Below are 18,500 nucleotides of genomic sequence, written 5' to 3'. Positions count from 1 at the left end.
ATCCTAGGCCAGTGCTACACTTCTCACTCAGGCCAAACTCCCACTGACATGAAGCACAGTTTTATTCAAGAAAAGAATTCAAAATTGAGCCCTGTGGGTTCAGATTCTGACTTAACCCCAGCAACTCTTAGGACACTTTTCTCAATGTTTCTCATAGGAAATGCAATCTATTCCAGAGATCATTCATATAGTACAAGCTGTATCCTCTAAAATTATTTATTTGCTTCCAGCAAATGGGTTAAGCCACTTCTTGATTTTGTATTTGGGTTTTTGTGTGTGTATGTGGTTTTGTTTCCCTTGGGGGAGTTTTTTCCCTTTTCCTACCTTAAATATTTATTTTAAAAGTTTGAATCAGATATTTGAAAGTCCCTGTGGATATCCCTCAACTAATGTTGTTCCACACTGCAAAATAGATTATTAGTAAGCTTTCCAAACTTATAAGAATCAAAATCAACAGGTTCACAGATACCAGCCTGTTAAAGCTGCACTGGAACTGGATGATTTCTCCTGGAGTTGCACAATTTAGCAACAGGGTTTTCTAGAGTGCAGAACGGACATCTGACCATTCTGACTCAAAATCAGTGCAAAGAGATACCAAACAAATCTCAGTGTTTCAGAGATGAAACTTGCTTCTTAGCACCCATTATATTGAAAACATAGTTTGAACCTAGAAACTTTTGCCTTGACAGAAGAAGAAAGTACATGCTCTGTGACATACAGACATTCACAGCATGCAAATATGGACTGTATCTTGCTAAACTGTTGAAATATTAAATCCTTGGACCATTTGGAGTCACTTCCACTACTTGTGCCTTCAGCACAGCGATGTATCCACACACATCATTCCCTGTGCTGAACTTTAAATAAATCAGCCATGCAGAGTGAAGCCCTTGACACTTCCTTGCTATGAGAACTACACGGGAAGCCCACGAAACTACAGCCATTATTAACAGCAGGTGACATACCAGAGGGTTGCTTGACACAGAAGATGCTTTGCCAACGTGGGAGGTGCTTCTTACAACCTAAACAGCAACACACTCAGTACTGGGTTCATATAAAGTGTAAAGCTAACAATGATTTTTTCACAAACAGACAATTTATACCATGTATTTTAATAGCTAGTTCTCAATAATGTCTCTAACAGGATTTTATTCCTTTTGTCAGGATTTGAGCTGAATTGGAAATTAAACGATCTGGGTTAAAAACACAAATGTAGCAATGTAGGGAAGATTTACCAGCTTAAGTAGTATTAGAAAAATGAACTTATGAGACAACTACTGTAGTCTTAGTTTTTTGGCTTTAGCAGGCATAAACACAAGATCTTTAATCCATAAAGTCACATAAATGCACTGCTTTTTCCTATCTGTGGGGTTAAAAACTGACTTTGTAAAAGATACCAAGGATAAATTGTCAAGATTTAGATTTTTCTTTCATTTCAGGAACCACATCAGGAATACTGAGTTATCTGCTTATAAACAAAGCAGCTTTGGCTCAGAATTAATTTTACTAAGAGCCTAGTTATTTCCTCATATACACTAATCATATTCAGTGAAAACTGACATTAATTTTGATGGCTATGTTGTTTTTACCTAATGTATTTTTCTTAATTATCAGTTTCTGTTCTCTGACATACCTAGCTGTGACAAACTGCCAGAAACACATATTGGAATATATTGATTTGGGTTCAGAGCAGTATGGCAGTATTCCTATATTACTCCTCCTGAATATTTTTTGTTATCTTTAGAAGAATAATTATCTCCTCTCAGTATTAGTATTTTGTACGCTTGTGTCATTTCATATAATTTTTATTTAGCAAATAACTTGAGAAACCTGGTATCTTTAAGAATATTTGATATTTCCATTTCAGTGGATCTAGCACATTCTTGGCACTTCAAATGTATAAACCACATAAATCAAGCACTATCAGAGATCCACATAAGTTTAAAAGAGATTCATGGGTCACATAAGAGCAATTATTCATATAGAGAGAATCTACCTGTTTCCACTAAAAAATGTTAAATTTGCATACCCTTCCCCAACCAAACCAGAATCGTGCAAATACAAAGACTATTTAGTAAACATGCAAAACTCCCCAAAACCAACAATGCAGTCAACCCATGCAGAAAACTGTGTAGGAGACAAGTGACCATATGGGATCTCCTTCTGCTGCTTGAAACAAGAATCTTTTGCCAAAAGAACAAGTACATGAATTTCACTATAGTGCTTAGCAAAGGGAATTATGATGAGTCAGCTGCCATTTCTTTCCTAAAGCGAGAATTGGCACAAGATTTCTTATATTTGATATTCTTTTGGACTCAGATTGCAGTAAGGACAAAGTCAGTGTTTCCTCAAAGTGAAAAAATTCAAACCAGGTTACCATCTCTTGCTTTTTTGTTTTACACAGTTTTGACCTTTCAAAATTTTGAGCTTCTGATTTCAAGCCAGTTTTCTCTGTCCACTCTTCTCACCTAACAAAGCAATTTAATGACACATTTAAAGCACTTTCACAAGTCATTTTCCCTACATGGGTACTTTTCTCAAATTTAACAACGCATTTAATCTGCTGCCTGCTGTTGTTTTGGGGTTTTCTTTAAACACTCAAGTCCAACTCATGTTTGGTTGATTTTTTTTAACCTGATACATTCTGCTGAATACATCTGCAGGTGATAGGGTTACAGTGTATGTAGGCAGGAGAGCAAAACCCTCCCGACTTAAAAATCAAAAAAATTCAAAATTTAAAAAATGTTAAACCAGAACTACCTCTAGACTGCATTCACTACTGAAAAAAAATGAAGAAACCACCTCATTTCCTCATCTAACACTGCAAGTGGCAGGAGGGGAGATCCAGTGGAGAAAGAGGGTGATGGGTCAGGGCAGGGAGGCACACAGGGGCATGGCAAAGGCACATGCATCCAGAGAGATCCCGAGGTCACCTGGGAAGCTGGAGTTACCGACAGGGCTGGAAGAGGAACACTGGAGGCAGGGAGGGGATGAGCTGGCGGTGCTGGGGTGGCAGCGGGCGGCGGTGGTGGCGGAGGTGGCGGCACGCGCTGCTTGGGTTTGTCAACTTCATCCAAGTTGATGTCATCCAGATCTGTGGTGTGGAGCTGCAGCCCCCCGGCAAAGCGCCGCATGGACGTGGCACAGGGAGAGGCAGAAGGACGTGCACTGGCCAGCTATGTGCAACAGAACAGATCTGCCTCAACGCTTCTGCCTGCAACAGCCCTGGAGAGATTGATGGCCAGCCCTGGAGCACCACTCAGCCTCAGGGCTCCTCCACAGCAAGCTCTTGGCTTCTCCCACACAGAACAGACACAAATATTTTCTCTGAAACCTTTCTCAAAGCCTTCCTCGGGATTCTTGTTTAAAAAAGAAAAACAACGCGAGTTGTGTGACATAGCCTTGATTGTTAGGGTAGTGGTGACAACAAAAGAGAGCCCACAGAACTCCAACAGCATGAAGTCTTCCGAAGGCAAAATCACAAGACAAATCACAATAACACAAGTCTTGCCTCTCTGGCTCTTTATGGAAAGAAAGCAAGACTTACTCCTCACAAAGGTGATTATCTGAAGGAAAATAATCAAAGACAGGCCCTGCAACTCTGTGTCATTAAAAGAGTGAAAGGGGTTAAAGTTGTGTAAACATAACCACACATTAATACAAAAAAGGAAACTAAACTTAAGCAGCTATCAAAACAAAAAGTTTAGTGTGCTAAGAAATGCAGATCACAAAGGGGCTTGATCTAGTAATTTAAATTAATCCACACCAGATCTATTGGGGCACTAAACAACTCCAGAATTTGAACACAATGAGCAGCTGATCCTAAAAAATAAGGATGTGTGTGGAGAGGGATTCTAAATATGCTGTTAAGAGCTGCTAATATTTCTTTTGTCAGTGATCAAACTGGAGCATTTGAGAAAATATATTGCCATTTGACAAAATATTTTGTAGACTCAGCTGAAGAAACATTACACAGATAAGCTGTGTGTCAGACACATTCATCTTACTCTAATATGGCAACATTTTCCTCAAGTGGGTAACACTTTTCATGTTTTTCTTATCTAACATGCTCACCACTTTGTACTGAAAAATAGCTATTTCTATGGCAGAGGTTGAGAGATTTTGACTGCTCTTGTTCCCAAGAAACAGTTCAAGCCTGTAGCACCTGAATATTGTTTTTATAGCTGCATTTACCCTTAAGAAGCACTCAGGTTTTGTGTTTTACATATTTTAACTGCTTGGGTAGGTTTGTAGAAAAAGGGTAATACAGCACTTATATATAATGCAATGGAAGAATTGTTGGAGCAAATACAACACAGTGTTCGTCTTAAATCTAAAGCTCTGAAAATACAACAGTTTTTTTAATCTGTAATGTTCCCTCTTACTTTATAAAATAAGGGAGACAAAGTTCTAGCAGAACAAAAGCTGCCAAGTTTGGACATTGAGAGAAAACTGCATAATCATTCCACTGTCCTAAAGACCTGCACTGAAAAACCACATGGGTCTGAGCCTAGGGCCATGAGGAACTGAAGATCAGCTGCTTTTTTCAGAGCTGCTCCACATTGACCTGAAGGAAAATCATGTGAGAATGTTCCCCAAGGTCCCCTTTGTGGCTGCAGTTTCTCAGGGATCCCACAGGAGCTCAGCAGATTGCAGTGCTCCTCTTGAAAGTGGCTTTCCTCCGAAGACAGACAGAGGAGCAGAATGGGGGGAAAGCCTCACTCCACATCTAGAGCCATCAGGTTCTGAGGAATAATCACTATCTGCAGCTCCCCTAATTAAAGGGGACTACTTGAAGCACAAGCCCAAACCCTATTCCTGCTGAGTTTCATATATTTTTGTGATTTTCTTAGCCTGTAACTTTATCTAATGCAATACAAGGAAGCTTCCAAGAGCTCATCATCAATGACGTTCTCATATTCACAGGATACTAATAAATATAACTGGATCTAGCTTTTGCTATTGGTAGCATGTCCCACCTAGCCCAAATGTTTCATGAGACAATAAAACTGTTAATTTAGTTGTGACAATATACTTAAAAAGGAAAAAATAAAATCAGTTCATTAAAATAATGTTTCAATCTTCATAAAATAAAGAAACAGCAAGTTCCTTTATTTTATGAAGATTGTAAGTCATCAATTACTGACTTTTTCCTCCCCTCTTAGAAAGAAGGCTGAGGGGGGAAGACAAAGATAGATTTTTTCACTGGTAAAACCTGTTGCTTTTAGGAGACAACTTTAAGTTATTTAGAGATCATGCAATATATGGAAAAGCCAGAATTTTACCTCAGGAGACTCATTCTCCACAGAGGAAATCTGTTCTAACCGTGTTTGACAAAGTCTTTCCACCCAGTGCTGAACCTTTTCTGATTCTTCCAGGTCTTCTCGTTCTGTCTCAGACACCTTGACCACAACATTGGTGCATCAGAAAAGGTAGAAGGTATGGTCACAATACAAATATGTTTCAAAAGTATGAAACACGACTTAAAATAGTATTTAAAATAATCATTCTTTTAAGAAGGATTTCCTATTTGGCTGTCTTTCATTAAATTCATCACTACACATGGACACTCATTAACTGCAGAGCTATACTCATTTGTGCAAAAGCTGACTAAAAACAAGCAAATATGGGAACAGAGTTTTGCAGTTAAACAGCTTTTTAAATTTCATTCTCTTCGACATAATTAAACAAGTGTCCTGCTAAAATAATACCACTAAAAATCTACCTAATTTTCTTTCAATATAGTTTTGCACTTGATAGATCACAACATACCTCTTGCACAAGACGATTTATTTTCAGCTGTTTTTCTTTCTCCAGCATTCCTTCTTTCTCTTTGGCAAGTTTTTGCTCAAACTCCATTTCCTTTTTGTTCTTCTTCTGTTCACAAAAACTATCACTTTTTGACTTCTTTCGTTCTTTCCCTTTCTGGGAAGGTTTTTTAACAAAGATTTTTACTTCAGCTAAAAACACCACAAACTTCAATCTTGGTACATGAGTGCCTGCCTTGGAAATTTAACTACAGTCTCTGCAAGTAACTAAGTCTCTGCAAGTGTGAGTACAGTCTTTTAAAAGAAAATCCAAAGTCCATTTATCCAGCACATTACAGGAAATTCAAACTTTTTGGAGGGCTTGTGCTCACTAACATGAGCTGGATGAGATCAGAAAATCAAATTTTTTTGTACCTCTGTAAAGTTAAAACTTTAGAGCACACAGGCCCACTACAAAACTTTGAATATTGAAACAGTTTTGATTGCGTATTGAGTTGCCTTTTTGGCATTTATATATATGTAAGACTGATTGTTTTCAGGTGGCAGATGCTCATGTTTAGGCAGATGTGAATAGTCCATGCATCCAACAGCTTCATGCATATATCCTAAAACCAGCATTGCATCCCCTAATAAAACTGAAATAAGGAATTATAAAGGAAAGGCTTAGATCAGTGCAGAAACCAGATTGTTTCCAAGAAGGAACACTGCATCAGAAAGACCATGTCGCTCCTACAAGCACTGGATAAAATCTACTCAGATAAGTTAACTAATACAGCACAAAGTGACTCTAAAATTGCAGATGTAGATGTACAACCAAAGGGAAAAGCTACATAGCCTTTTGGAAGCCTCTGTTCCCATTGTCTTCAAAACACACACTGCTCCTTATTTCTACATTAATGATGTCACATTTCTGCTACCCTTTCACATTTGTACAGGTAGGACTTAGTTCATATTGGAAATCCCATGTCCTCCTTTTATTTATGAAAAAGTAAAATAGAGGAGCAGGTGTTCACTTATTGCCAATTACTGCCATTGCCAGCAAGGCTGAGCTTCAGGTTTGATTTTGTTCTGCTCATCATCAGCTGCTATTGACTTTTCATGCTTTGAATTCCCAAAACCACCATGAACTGCTTCACATTAAATAGCATTATTTGTCTTCCTTTCACCTTTTGCACAGTAATATTGATAACAAAGCCTTGGAAAACAGAAATTTCCCCTGGAGGCTACAAAAGCCAATTCTTCCAGTCAAGCAGTTTAATGGAACTTTGTACTGCTGAGTTCAGTGGGATATTGTTTCATGGTTACATGGTGGTGGTGTGGTAGGAAGGGGAGCAGGGGGAAAAGAAACCCCAAAAACATTGGAGATAAAGCTTAACTGAAAAAAATCTAGCTTTTCACACTAATGTTTTAGCATAAACTTAATTCCGTGGCGTATTTTACTCAGGGATAGTTTTACCTTAAAAACAATTGCCAATACTTGTGGCTAGCACAGGTCTTTCCCATGAGAATTCCTTTTGTGTTTTATAAATAAAGATAAAGTTTGGATGTTATTAAAAACAGTGTCCCAAGATTTGGATGGTGCAGGCCTGGCCAATCAGGCCTAGGGGGAGGTTTCTGACTGACCAATCTGGGTGACCTTTGAAAACTCTATATATATGATGAAATCAAAACAATAAAGGTCTTTTCCTTCTTGCCACTGAGAACTGGATTCTTCTCTCTACTAGCGGCTCAACAGCGACAAATACTAGCCTCTAAAAATTAGAAGATAAATTTAGTAATGTCTACTAAATGCAACAACAGGCAGGTCAACCTGCTAGGTACCAATATTTAAAGAATTACTGAATTCAAAGGTACACTAAGCAGTTCACAAGCCAAAGTCTTCCAGACCATGGACATATATCTGACAATCTTAGCTGCATTCACTACATTCAGATACAACAGGATGATTCACCCTTTCCTACAAATTTCCCCACGGACTCAGTTTACTTTCTATTATAGACATTTTTTAGTACAGAGTGAAATTTTGTTTTTAAAACAAACGAAAAAATCATTAGCGATAGGGAGTAGGACGAAAATTCATCACTGCCAGATTTAAAGTATTCCTAAAAGCAAATTATGAAAAACACATCTTTTCAAGCTTCTTGTGTACACTGTGTTGTAAAGTTCAACAGGAATTGTGTAAGATCATTATTACATGGAGAGGTATTTAGACATTCTCTAAACTATATTTGTCAGCAGCAATACAAAAGACTACCACTTTGTGTGAAGAGTTGCCATAACATGCATTTAAAATTTTCCTATAAAAATCCTAAGTGCCCTGGCTTTCACACAGGTTACAGATCCATGATGATTTACAGTCACTTGCAGTAGAAAAAGGTATTGGAATGCAGTATCTTCCCCCATCTCTTTTAAGGAAAACAGGCACATCCTGGGCGCACAGAAGGTTAAAAACAGAAACAATCCTGACCTCCTCTGAAAGAGTTCTCAGAAGATACACACACAAAGTCTTCATGGCACTTTTACCACAGTTAGTTACCAAGAAAACCACCACTAAAGCACAAAAACCCAATAGCAACTGCCCTACAATATGGTTAATATACCTTGCAAGAAATAAAGAGAAAGAAGCAACAGCAAGTATAAAATATTATTTGAAACTCTCATAAATTGAAATTGCAGTACTTCAGCAGCATCTCTACAGAGGTAGAAGCATTCTATCAGCTTAAATATTGTTAATTTTTTTTCTCATCTGTACATGCCTAGAAGCCTTTTGCCTTCAGCAATCCTCCTACAGGGAGATTTGCAAAGGTATAACTATTTAATTTTTGTCTCTTTACTGTTTTGATAAACACATGACTCCCAGGACTTTTGGAGAACATGAAGACACGCACTGCCCACCTGTGAGGAACACCTTCTACAAAGTATTGACATACAATTCCCTCTGCAGCTGGCAGAACTCAGAGCTTGAAGGACTCAAAAGGACAAAGTCCTAGACACATGCATCCCACAGCAATCTTAATTTGTGCACACGTTAAAAGAAGGAGCATTTCACTATAAGAAATGTTTACTAATAACACAGAATGAGAAAAATGGGGAATACCGATACAAACACACACACAGCAAACAAATTCACATTTCACACTTTGTACCTTACGAATTGTGGGAAATTTTCCTTCATACCGATAAAACCATCCAAAAGCTACAAAAGGTAAAAGAAAAGTTGTTTTTTGAAGAAAAGCCAAGGACTAGCTTGTACTCAGATCAATCCATGCTGATATGTGCAACAGATTAAAATTTATTTAGTACTGAAGACGCAACAGCAGAGGTTCCTCATTACATGACAAGCTCTTAGTCAAATTCTTGATAAATGGTTGTAGTACATTTAGTCCTGAATTTTCCTTATTTTAATGATACACATTTTTTGTCAAACAAAGCAAATGCAACAAGTCATCTTCATAGAGAACCACACAGGCATGTGCATTGCCAAGATTTCTATGGTCACACTCCTACTTTACAGTAGTTTTAGCAAGACTTATGAAAATTAAACAGGTATTCAAACCCATTGAAGCTTGTGGCAGAACACTGGGCTTCGAGGAGACATGAAAACCTCCATTTTCCAGGACAAAATATTTCAAGCGAAGTACATAAATACCACAAAATATATTGCTAAGTGAAAACATATGAAAGAATATATTACCCTAACTTTACATAAGAAACACTGCTAACACAGAGCACTCAATATAGTCCACATTGCTGTAGGGTTGTTAGATTTCATATCAAGGTATCTCTACAATGCAACGACAGCAGCAGTGTCAAAACCTTTCATCATTTACCATAGGACCACACATGTTGCCCCAGGAAAACCAAATGGTCAGTTCAATGTCAAGACTGACTGTCAGGAGGAGTTGAGCCACAGGAAGAATCTGAATCAGGATAGGAAGTTAGGGCTGAGTGGCAAACCTGTTTGTCCTGCTTCATGTTCACTTCATCCATGTCATCTGTTTCAAGTTGGTCATGTGCAACTCCCTTTAAATCTTCTAGAGAAACAAAGGAGGAAAGGAGTGAGGAGATAGAAGTGACAGTCTAAATAGAGGTTCCCATGAAATGAAAAGGAGTTCAGCAATGTGTGACTACACGTTTCCATTAAATAAATAAAAAAAGAGTAGTTAGTGATGGGATGTTTTGCTACAAAGTTGTTAAAATAAAAAGGCCCTTAAAGCAATTGCCAACCTCCTCCAGTCCTGAAGAGCAGTTAGAATCTGCACGTGGGCAATTAGTCTGCTCTGTGATGAAGGAAAGGCTGTAGAATTTGATGGCTTTTCCTGTAATGGAACCATAGGCAGACTTCCCCGAAGTCACACACAAAATAATGTAATAAAATAACATCAGGTTAGGAACTGGCCCAGGTCTCCCGTAAATTACGCAACAAGCACTTTCCACCTTTTTCTTTGTACAGTGCAGTTTTAGTACACATACAATTTGCAGAACAGCATCTTGGGCTGCATCAAGAGCAGTGTGGGCAGCAGGGCAAGGGAGGGGATTCTGCCCCTCTACTCTGCCTCCATGACACCCCACCTGGAGTGCTGCATCCAGCTCTGGGGCTCTCAACATAAGATGGATGTGGACCTGTTGGAATGGGTCCATCAGAAGGCCACAAAGATGATCAGAGGGCTGGAGCACCTCTCCTGGGAGGAAAGGCTGAGGGAGTTGGGGCTGATTGGCCTGAAGAAGAGGAGGCTGTTGGGAGACCTGAGATCAGCATTTCAGGACCTAAAGGGGCTACCAGAAAGCTGAAAAGGGACTTTTTACAAGGGCATGTAGTGATAGGACAAGGGGGAATGGCTTTAAACTGAAAGAGGATGGATTTAGATTAGATATTAGGAAGAAGTTCTTTGCTGTGAGACACTGGCACAGGTTGCCCAGAGAAGCTGATGATGCCCCATCCCTGGCAGTGTTCATGGCCAGGCTGGATGAGCTCTGAGCACCCTGATCCAGTGGAAGGTATCCCTGCCAGTGGCAGGAGGCCGGAACAAAGTGATCTTTAAGATAGATCCCTTCCAACCCAAACTATGAAAAGGTTGACAGGCAAACACTGAACAGAAAAAACATGGGAAAAACAATGCACCAAGCCCCCAAGCTAAAGAGGTTGATGCTTCAGACCATTTCGCAGAGAGCTTTATTATTTTTTCTGCTGCTGTTGTTTGTTAAAAAACATGACTGGAGTGAATGTAGATTTTGCAAGATAGGTACCTGTTAAATAAATTATTAAATTAATTTATCATATACTTCCATCCTTCTGGAAATAACCAAATCCCAGCTAGGTTGGATGGACACAAACTGGTGATATACTCCATGCAGCTCAGTGATGTGTCTGACACAAATACAAGGAGGCAACTTGAAATCAATTACTTACTTTTGTGTTTGGAACGAGGGGCAGAGTGCACTTCTGCAGTTACAGTTTTTAGAGACTTGGGTGGTTCTTTAGGACCCCAGTCTTCTTCCCACTCCTTTTTAAATTTCTCTTCCTCTGCTGTTATCCTAGAGGAAACAAATGCAGTTTGACATTCTGAGTACAAAACCAACAGCACCAGTAGATATTCATTACCATTATTTAGTATTCAGCATATTAGTTTTTCCTCTTTATATTAAAGCATAACAAAATTCCTCCACTTTTTCTATCAGAAAATTTTAGCTAATACAGGTACATGAAAAGGGATGTAAGTGAATTAAATGAATTAAAACACCCTTAAAGTGTCAAAGGGGCAAAGCTGAAACTTGAGAGTCAATCTTAGCTCTAAAAGGCTGAATCAAAACAGATATTATTGTGCAACTTGCATTTCCATGCAATTTCCCAGCATCATTTAGAAGGGAAGTTAATTACTGTGACAACAACAATATGTAATAATGGTTAATTTCAAACCTCCAAATGTAAAAGAACACTTAAGTTACAAGTATAGCACTGATCTGTTTCTTAGCAGTATTAATTTTTTTCTGTTAGAATTAAATGTAGTGTTTCAGTGACAACAGAGTAAATGAGTTTTGGGACACAGAACTTGTTTAATCATTAATTTCCTTAATCATAAGTTTCTCTATATATTAATAAACATATTTTGAAAATAAGTGCTCAACTTCAACTTCACACTGAATTTATTATCGCCAAAGCCTCACATTTTCCAGGTGCTGATTTTCAGAGCAGTTTCCTATTCCATAACTGTGGTGTACTTACTGATATGTACTGGATCCTACCTTTAGCTAAATGGAAATACAACACAATTTTACTAAAAAAAGGAACATGCAGAATGTTTTCAGCCAGATCTAATACACAAGCACCCTTTTCCAGGTGGCATATTGCCTATTCAAGGTTTTTACTCACTGCTCTATTTCTCTGCGGTATCTCTCTTCTTCCTCTGCAGCCTTCTGGGAAATCTCCAGCTTTCTTCTATAATAAGAGGAATTAGGACACCATGGTAAAAATAGTATTTTCTGAGTAAGAAACTGAACAAACTGTGTCAGCATATAGTTAATAAAAGATATAGATGGTAAATACATATATATTGGGGGAAAACGCTCCTTTTGAAAAGTCGTCTTTGAGATAACAAAGGTTCAATATCCTTCCACAGGAGCCCTGAGGACATCCCTCATCATCTGGATAATATAATCTACCTAACTCTTTAAGTCACTATCTCTTTCTGAGACAGGTCTATAGCATGTTTTTGTACATACTCATTTTTGTAGGAGCATAAAATTTCCAACTGTCTTGCTAAAAAAAAAGCATGAGTGAATCGCATCAGGAAGATAACAAATACAACACTGAATCATTGGAGTACGACAGTTGGGGAGCAGAGTGACCATTCTGCTCAAGATGGCTTTGAATGATATCAGCTCTGAAAGCCCAGAACATCAAGAGCATCACAGGACAAACATTCTATGAACAGAGACTCTGCAACAGCAAAACGAAGCTAATCTAAGTTGAGAATCTTCTCACTTCCGTGAGAAGCATCACAAAAATAATGATGTGCTCCTGTCTTCTGTGCCCTCTCCAAAACCAAGCTGAATTTTTCAGACTGTCCTATGTTGAGAATCCTCACAATCTCTCTTTCTCTTGCTGCTCTTTGAGGATTTTGTTGGTCTCCAGCGCCAGCCGCTTCTGATGCATTAGCTCCTGGCGTTCCTGCTCACGGAGGCGTGCTTCTCTTTGCCTTTCTTCTTCAGTCATGAACAGCTCCTTCCCCTGAAATTAAAACCATCATACCAATCTGTTTTGAAAAAATCTCATGAATGTAGTTCTTCTAGGAAATAATTCACACCCAACTACATACTAGCACAACTGCCATTTCTTCACATCACTTTTCCTGAGGAACGCCACCTGACAAATCCTTAGTGATCTGACCATTTAATCCAAAGAGTTATTATTGTTTCAGCCTCAAAGTTATTATGTGCTTCACACCTCAGAAGAGGTTTGCAACTACTGTAGTCAGCAACAACACTGTGGAGGTCATGCCAAATACATGCTCAGTGTGTCACCCAGAAAAAACTTCACATTATACTTTCCTGAAATCTCACTAAGCAATGAAATGCCAGAGAACAGAACACTGAATGATTCCCAATGTGAAGACAACTAAACACTGAAGTCAGAGGCAAGAGTTAATTAATTTCAGCTGCTTTAGATTAGGCCCCAAAGGCTCATAGTTCTATTGCATAGAACAGTGAAAATGAAAATCTGGGCAACTTTCAGTGTGTCAATACACTAATGAGATCTGATAAACAGTTACAAAAGGAACTAATTTTGAATAGGACAAAGACATCACCTATCCAGGATCAAAAATTATTTGTCTCCAATCCAATTCACCTTTATGTTTCAGCACATGCAGACATCTATTAGAACAGAAGCTCTCAAACATGAGAGATCATTACAATAAAGTTAATTTCCATTCCTTGTCAAGGGAATGGTTTTGCATTGGCCCAAAGTCATGTTTTATTTGAGAATACTTTGTGTAGTATGAAATAATCAAAAGCCACTCAAAACTCTCCTGATCTGATAAAAGTATAGAACATATAAAGAAAAACAGCTTTGTTTTTAACCAATTATTTATCCACACAGTAATTTTCACAGATATTCTGCTTTTACAAATGTATTACTTACAGCGCCTGCTACCACAGAGATAGTCAAAGTACGACTACTCTTGAGCACTCTGACAGCCTGCAAATTAAAACAAAACAAAAATCAGTGTGAAGGGATAATAGCCCAGTATATATTGGATAAAAAACACTGTTTGTCAAGGCTGGAATTTCCAGAACTAAATAGGGAGGTAGGTATGCAAATCTCCAAATTCCCATGTTCAATACACAACCCCTTGAGTTAGCAGCCCAGTATCACGATGTACTTCTTGCGGACAGGAAAACAGGACAGATGCTTAATAAGCTGACAACTACAAATTCAGGGGATTAAGACCTCTTTTAAGGGGATTTTACCTCTTTATGATCCACATTAGAAAAGTCCACCCCATTCACCTCAACAATCTGATCACCAACCTAAAGAAATTAATACAAATTTTAGTACAGATGCTAAGTTAGAATATATATTAAATGAAAACAGAAAGAGATGTGCTTGCTAAGTTAGAACATATATTAAATGAAAACAGAAAGAGATGTGCTCACTAACACCCTTCATACAACAATCATGGGTACTGGCAGAGCACAAGGGGAACACACTGGAAATTGGTCAGGCTTGCACATTCTCCTCCACTGGCATTTTCTATTGCCATTGCTTGGGATCAAACCCTAAGCTTCAAGAACAGTGGTCTGACCCAGTTCATTCATGTTCTTAAAATTTAGGAAACTAGATTCGTTTGAAATGTAACCTCAAGGTATTTCTTTCCCATGGGGAAAAAACCCACCAAGCAATAAACCCCACACAGCTAGTGACTTTACAGAATCCTTGAAGTTGTGAATACAAAACAAGAGTTCCTGGTGGTACCTACCTGGGAAGGAGGCAAACTTACCTCTAAGCCCACCTCTGCTGAAAGAGAGCCTGGCTTAACATTGCTGATAAAAATGCCAGGTTTTTGCGTTGGACCACTGGAAATACTGGTAATGTAAAAAACCCCAAACATTAACAGGATAATACTTATAGAATAACATTTATGGAATAATACAGTTTAATACAGCAAGTAGTTTTAATTATTTTATCATAGTTTGGTTTTGATTAAAATTATTTCTGGTTTTAGCCTACTCTGAAACTAACACCAAAACTTGCCAGTACACACACAATGGTTTATCATTCTATTTTTTTATTCTTCACAGCACAAAACTGGTTCTAAAGATAAAGCTAAAAGAAAAATATTCAAGTTTCTGGATTTTGCCTAACATAACATACTGACCTACACTGTCTAAGAGACTGTGACACTAATGATACCTGTAAGGAAGGAAATAACACCATCAAGAATTATTTATTGCTTACAGATTTGCTCACTGAACTGAAGCATACTCTATGCATAAAACAACATTATTTTTTTAGGATTATTTATTAGGAGTAAGAAGGATGCTCCATCCAGAGGCCAACATTTAGCTTGGGAACTTTAAGCTGCCATCTAAGCTGGGCTTAAATACAGAAACTACTTTTGTAGATTATATATTCAACAAGTGATCTTGAACCACCCCTCCAAGTTTGTAAATAATTTTTTTAAAACTTTTATATCCTCCAAATTACACGAGAGAAAACTGGTAATTTCAACTATGTATTCCTGAATATTTAAGAAATCCTACAATACCCCTTCTATTTCAAAACCTCCACAAGTATTGCAAGGACAGGAATCCAAGAATCCCAGAATCACATTTCTAAAAATGCTTGTCAATTCAACACTAATTTTAGGAACTGGATATAGTTTTGTGATGGTGTCTTGATTCTGAAAAAGGTCAGAGAAAGCAGTCTGAGTGCAGGGAGTGAACCTGACAGCGGATAGTGATGGAATTTAGTACAAGTTGTCATGAAATTTGATCTCTTAAATGCTTTTACATTTTGAAATACTTAAAAATGCCGCTTGGTGATGTAGCAAGGCACTTTTTTCACTTTTAGCCTACTCTAATATTTAAATTTAAATTTTTTTTCCTTTATAACAGAACTTTCAACAGAGGTACTTATGCTTTGCCTAAAAATATGTAATACATGCCACAGATACCCTGCTGTTGCAGTGCAGTGTGCTTTCCTCATCCAGCATGAATCTCTATTTTCCTGGTATCATATCTAAGAAGGATGGAAATGACTGCCTGGAATGCCTCACTTAACAAAGCAGTGACATTAAATAAAAACTGTGTACCCACCTGCATCCCATGCCTTTTGTACCAATCAAGCTAATGAAGACTTTCTTCTCTTTACTGTCTCTCCCTCCAGAGGAAGCAAGCCCAGCCACACTGCCCTTTCCTTCCTGTAGAGGGATTAACAACACTGCAGATGTTAATTATGTCTTGAATTCGTATCAAGACTACTATAAAATTTCATGTAGCCAAGATGAATCCCAGCCAGCATCAAGATAAGATTCAAGGCTCTATTCAAGACTCCAAGGTCCTATCCTGCTGGCAATGAATGTGAAGCAGAGTCATTTCAGTGGAGCTGCATGGCTGAGGTGAAAAGACTGAACTTAGCTATTTGGAGGAGATTACTTAAAATAGTCAAACCTTGTCTTCAGAAAAGGGTGAAGGAAAATTAGAGGAAAGTGATATGGCAGAATAATCATTTAGATATTCCCTGACAAAAGGGCTGGAGAAATACACGATAAGGCTCACTATTTAACTAAGTCTTTCTTCCTGAAAGCAAAACAACAGTAATTGTGCTATTTCTTTTCACTTTTGCAACCCTCAGAAGTCACTTGCATTCAAAGTTGTAATTCCCCCAGTAATATGCCTAAAATTGGCCAAATAATCTGATAAAGATTTATGCAGGAGAACTACAGCATGGGAAGTTAATAAGCTCAGGCAAAATAAAGTATCAATTAATGAGTAAAAGCTATTTCTTTTATGCCCTTTCCTTACCTAATAGCTCTAGAACCACTTCATATCATAAAAGATGTTTCTCACAGAATACTTTCAACAAGATATTTCATAACAGTAATGCATTCAACAGCTTGTCTGGTAAGGTCAGAGGAGAAAGTGTTTCGGAACCATTACAGATTCCCCAGAAGACATTTAACAAAATATTGATCTCTTACCCCTGAGTCTGACACAAACTGATCCACATATTGCCATTTAAGGGGTTCATCTGCTGAACTGAAAGGAAAAATAATATAAATAATGGGACAAAATAAATGTAAATGTATTCCAGAAGCTACTTTGGAATGAGACTTTCTATTCCACATCCACAACTTTCTTTGGACACCATTCACATCACAACAGAACATCAAACAAGCATACGATTATTTGGACTACTAAAGCTAGTCGAACATAAAATTGTTAAAACTCTTTCAAGGGAAATAATTTTAGGAGACTTTAAGAATGACTGTGAAGTTAACCACAACCACTCGAATGTCTTACACAAATGTCTGTGCAGAGTGACACCTCCTGTCATTAACGTTTCTCAAACATTCCACTTAAAGATTCAGGTTTTCAACAAAACGTGGAAGAGAAAACTAATTCTAAGTTTTTCCAAACTCTGAAGCCATCATCAAGCATTATATACATAGAGAAGCAGTGGAGCTCTCCATCAAACTAGGTGCATTGATAATTATATTTCCAGGAGATGTCCCTGACAAACGAGGAAATAGAAATTGCTTCATTTAACTGGTATAAAGTCATATTCATCAAACAAGACATCTGCCTGTTCATCACAAAGGATGTGACATTTTAATCAGCATTCACACATTTTCATAATTAAATACAGATTCTTCGGACAGAAAAAGCTGTGTGAAAATCAACAATCTAATTTGTTTTCAAATGAAAAGCCATTACCTTTTTACAGGTATCATGCCAACATCTGAAAAGAAAAAATATTTTGTTAAGTTTCTACAGACCACCTGCAATTTACTAATGCCAATTTTTGGTGATAGAGGTGATTTTTTTGTGAGTGTTACTTACGTCTTACTTTTATGGACACAATTTTCTTTGTACGAATGAGGTTAATGACTTCTTCGTGTGTGCATGACGAAATGGAATATCCATTTATGCGCACTATCTCATCTCCAACCTCACAAATGGAAGGGGGAAAAAAAATAATTGAGAGTTAATGTTTTAAAAATTTTTTAAGATTGGTAACAATCGGCAGTCATTTGATGCAAAGGTTAGGAATGTTGATTCATGAATACTTTCTGAATTTCAAGTAATGTCCAGATCAGACTTACCTGTATTTGTTTTGAATACTGAACACCAAAAGGCCAGATTAATGGCCAAATTACAATTTTATAAATACCATATAGTCCTACCAGATTTATACTCCACAGATTACCTTATATACAAGAGCCTGTGTTTTAATCCAAATAATTTTGGAGTTATTTTCTTCTTTAATACTTCAGCAGTTCAAGTTTGCTTTTACCACACATTTTCTGAGATATCTTAACTATTTTTGATCAACAGGAAACTAAACTTCATCTTTTTATCTTGCCCGTTTCTGGATTAAGAAAATGCATTTTAATGGACTTTATCTCTTTTTCTTTGTTTGGGGACCACGCTAACATTTATCAGCAATCCAATAGCAGCACCCCAAGAACATTCCCTGGCAGTGCTCAATTTACTGGTGTAGAACAGACA

The 18,500-nt window shown here is 37.7% G+C and overlaps 1 protein-coding gene across 6 annotated transcripts in view; it reads right to left on the bottom strand.

The window, feature by feature from the left end:
* Positions 1-18,500, bottom strand: part of USH1C (USH1 protein network component harmonin) — a 47,110-nt gene that overhangs the window by 15,828 nt on the left and 12,782 nt on the right. For 4 of the 6 annotated variants that reach the window (XM_085062963.1, XM_085062965.1, XM_085062966.1 and 1 more), the window contains exons 5-15: positions 17,832-17,940; positions 17,706-17,730; positions 16,970-17,027; positions 16,086-16,189; positions 14,768-14,852; positions 14,238-14,297; positions 13,909-13,965; positions 12,854-12,996; positions 12,139-12,204; positions 11,179-11,303; positions 9,726-9,802 (exon numbers count right to left, since the gene is read on the bottom strand). In XM_085062963.1, the coding sequence (XP_084919089.1) occupies positions 9,726-9,802; positions 11,179-11,303; positions 12,139-12,204; positions 12,854-12,996; positions 13,909-13,965; positions 14,238-14,297; positions 14,768-14,852; positions 16,086-16,189; positions 16,970-17,027; positions 17,706-17,730; positions 17,832-17,940 (909 nt within the window). Of the gene's footprint in view, positions 1-5,254; positions 5,403-5,772; positions 5,926-8,914; positions 8,965-9,725; positions 9,803-11,178; positions 11,304-12,138; positions 12,205-12,853; positions 12,997-13,908; positions 13,966-14,237; positions 14,298-14,767; positions 14,853-16,085; positions 16,190-16,969; positions 17,028-17,705; positions 17,731-17,831; positions 17,941-18,500 lie in introns of those variants that run through there. The other 2 variants (XM_085062969.1, XM_085062964.1) reach the window with 2 other exon arrangements.

Source organism: Lichenostomus cassidix, chromosome 5, assembly GCF_008360975.1.
Source record: "Lichenostomus cassidix isolate B80296 chromosome 5, HeHo_3.0, whole genome shotgun sequence".
Classification (NCBI taxonomy): Eukaryota; Metazoa; Chordata; class Aves; order Passeriformes; family Meliphagidae; genus Lichenostomus; species Lichenostomus cassidix.
The sequence above is the reverse complement of the archived record's forward strand: the minus strand, read 5'-3'. Positions and strand labels throughout refer to the sequence as shown.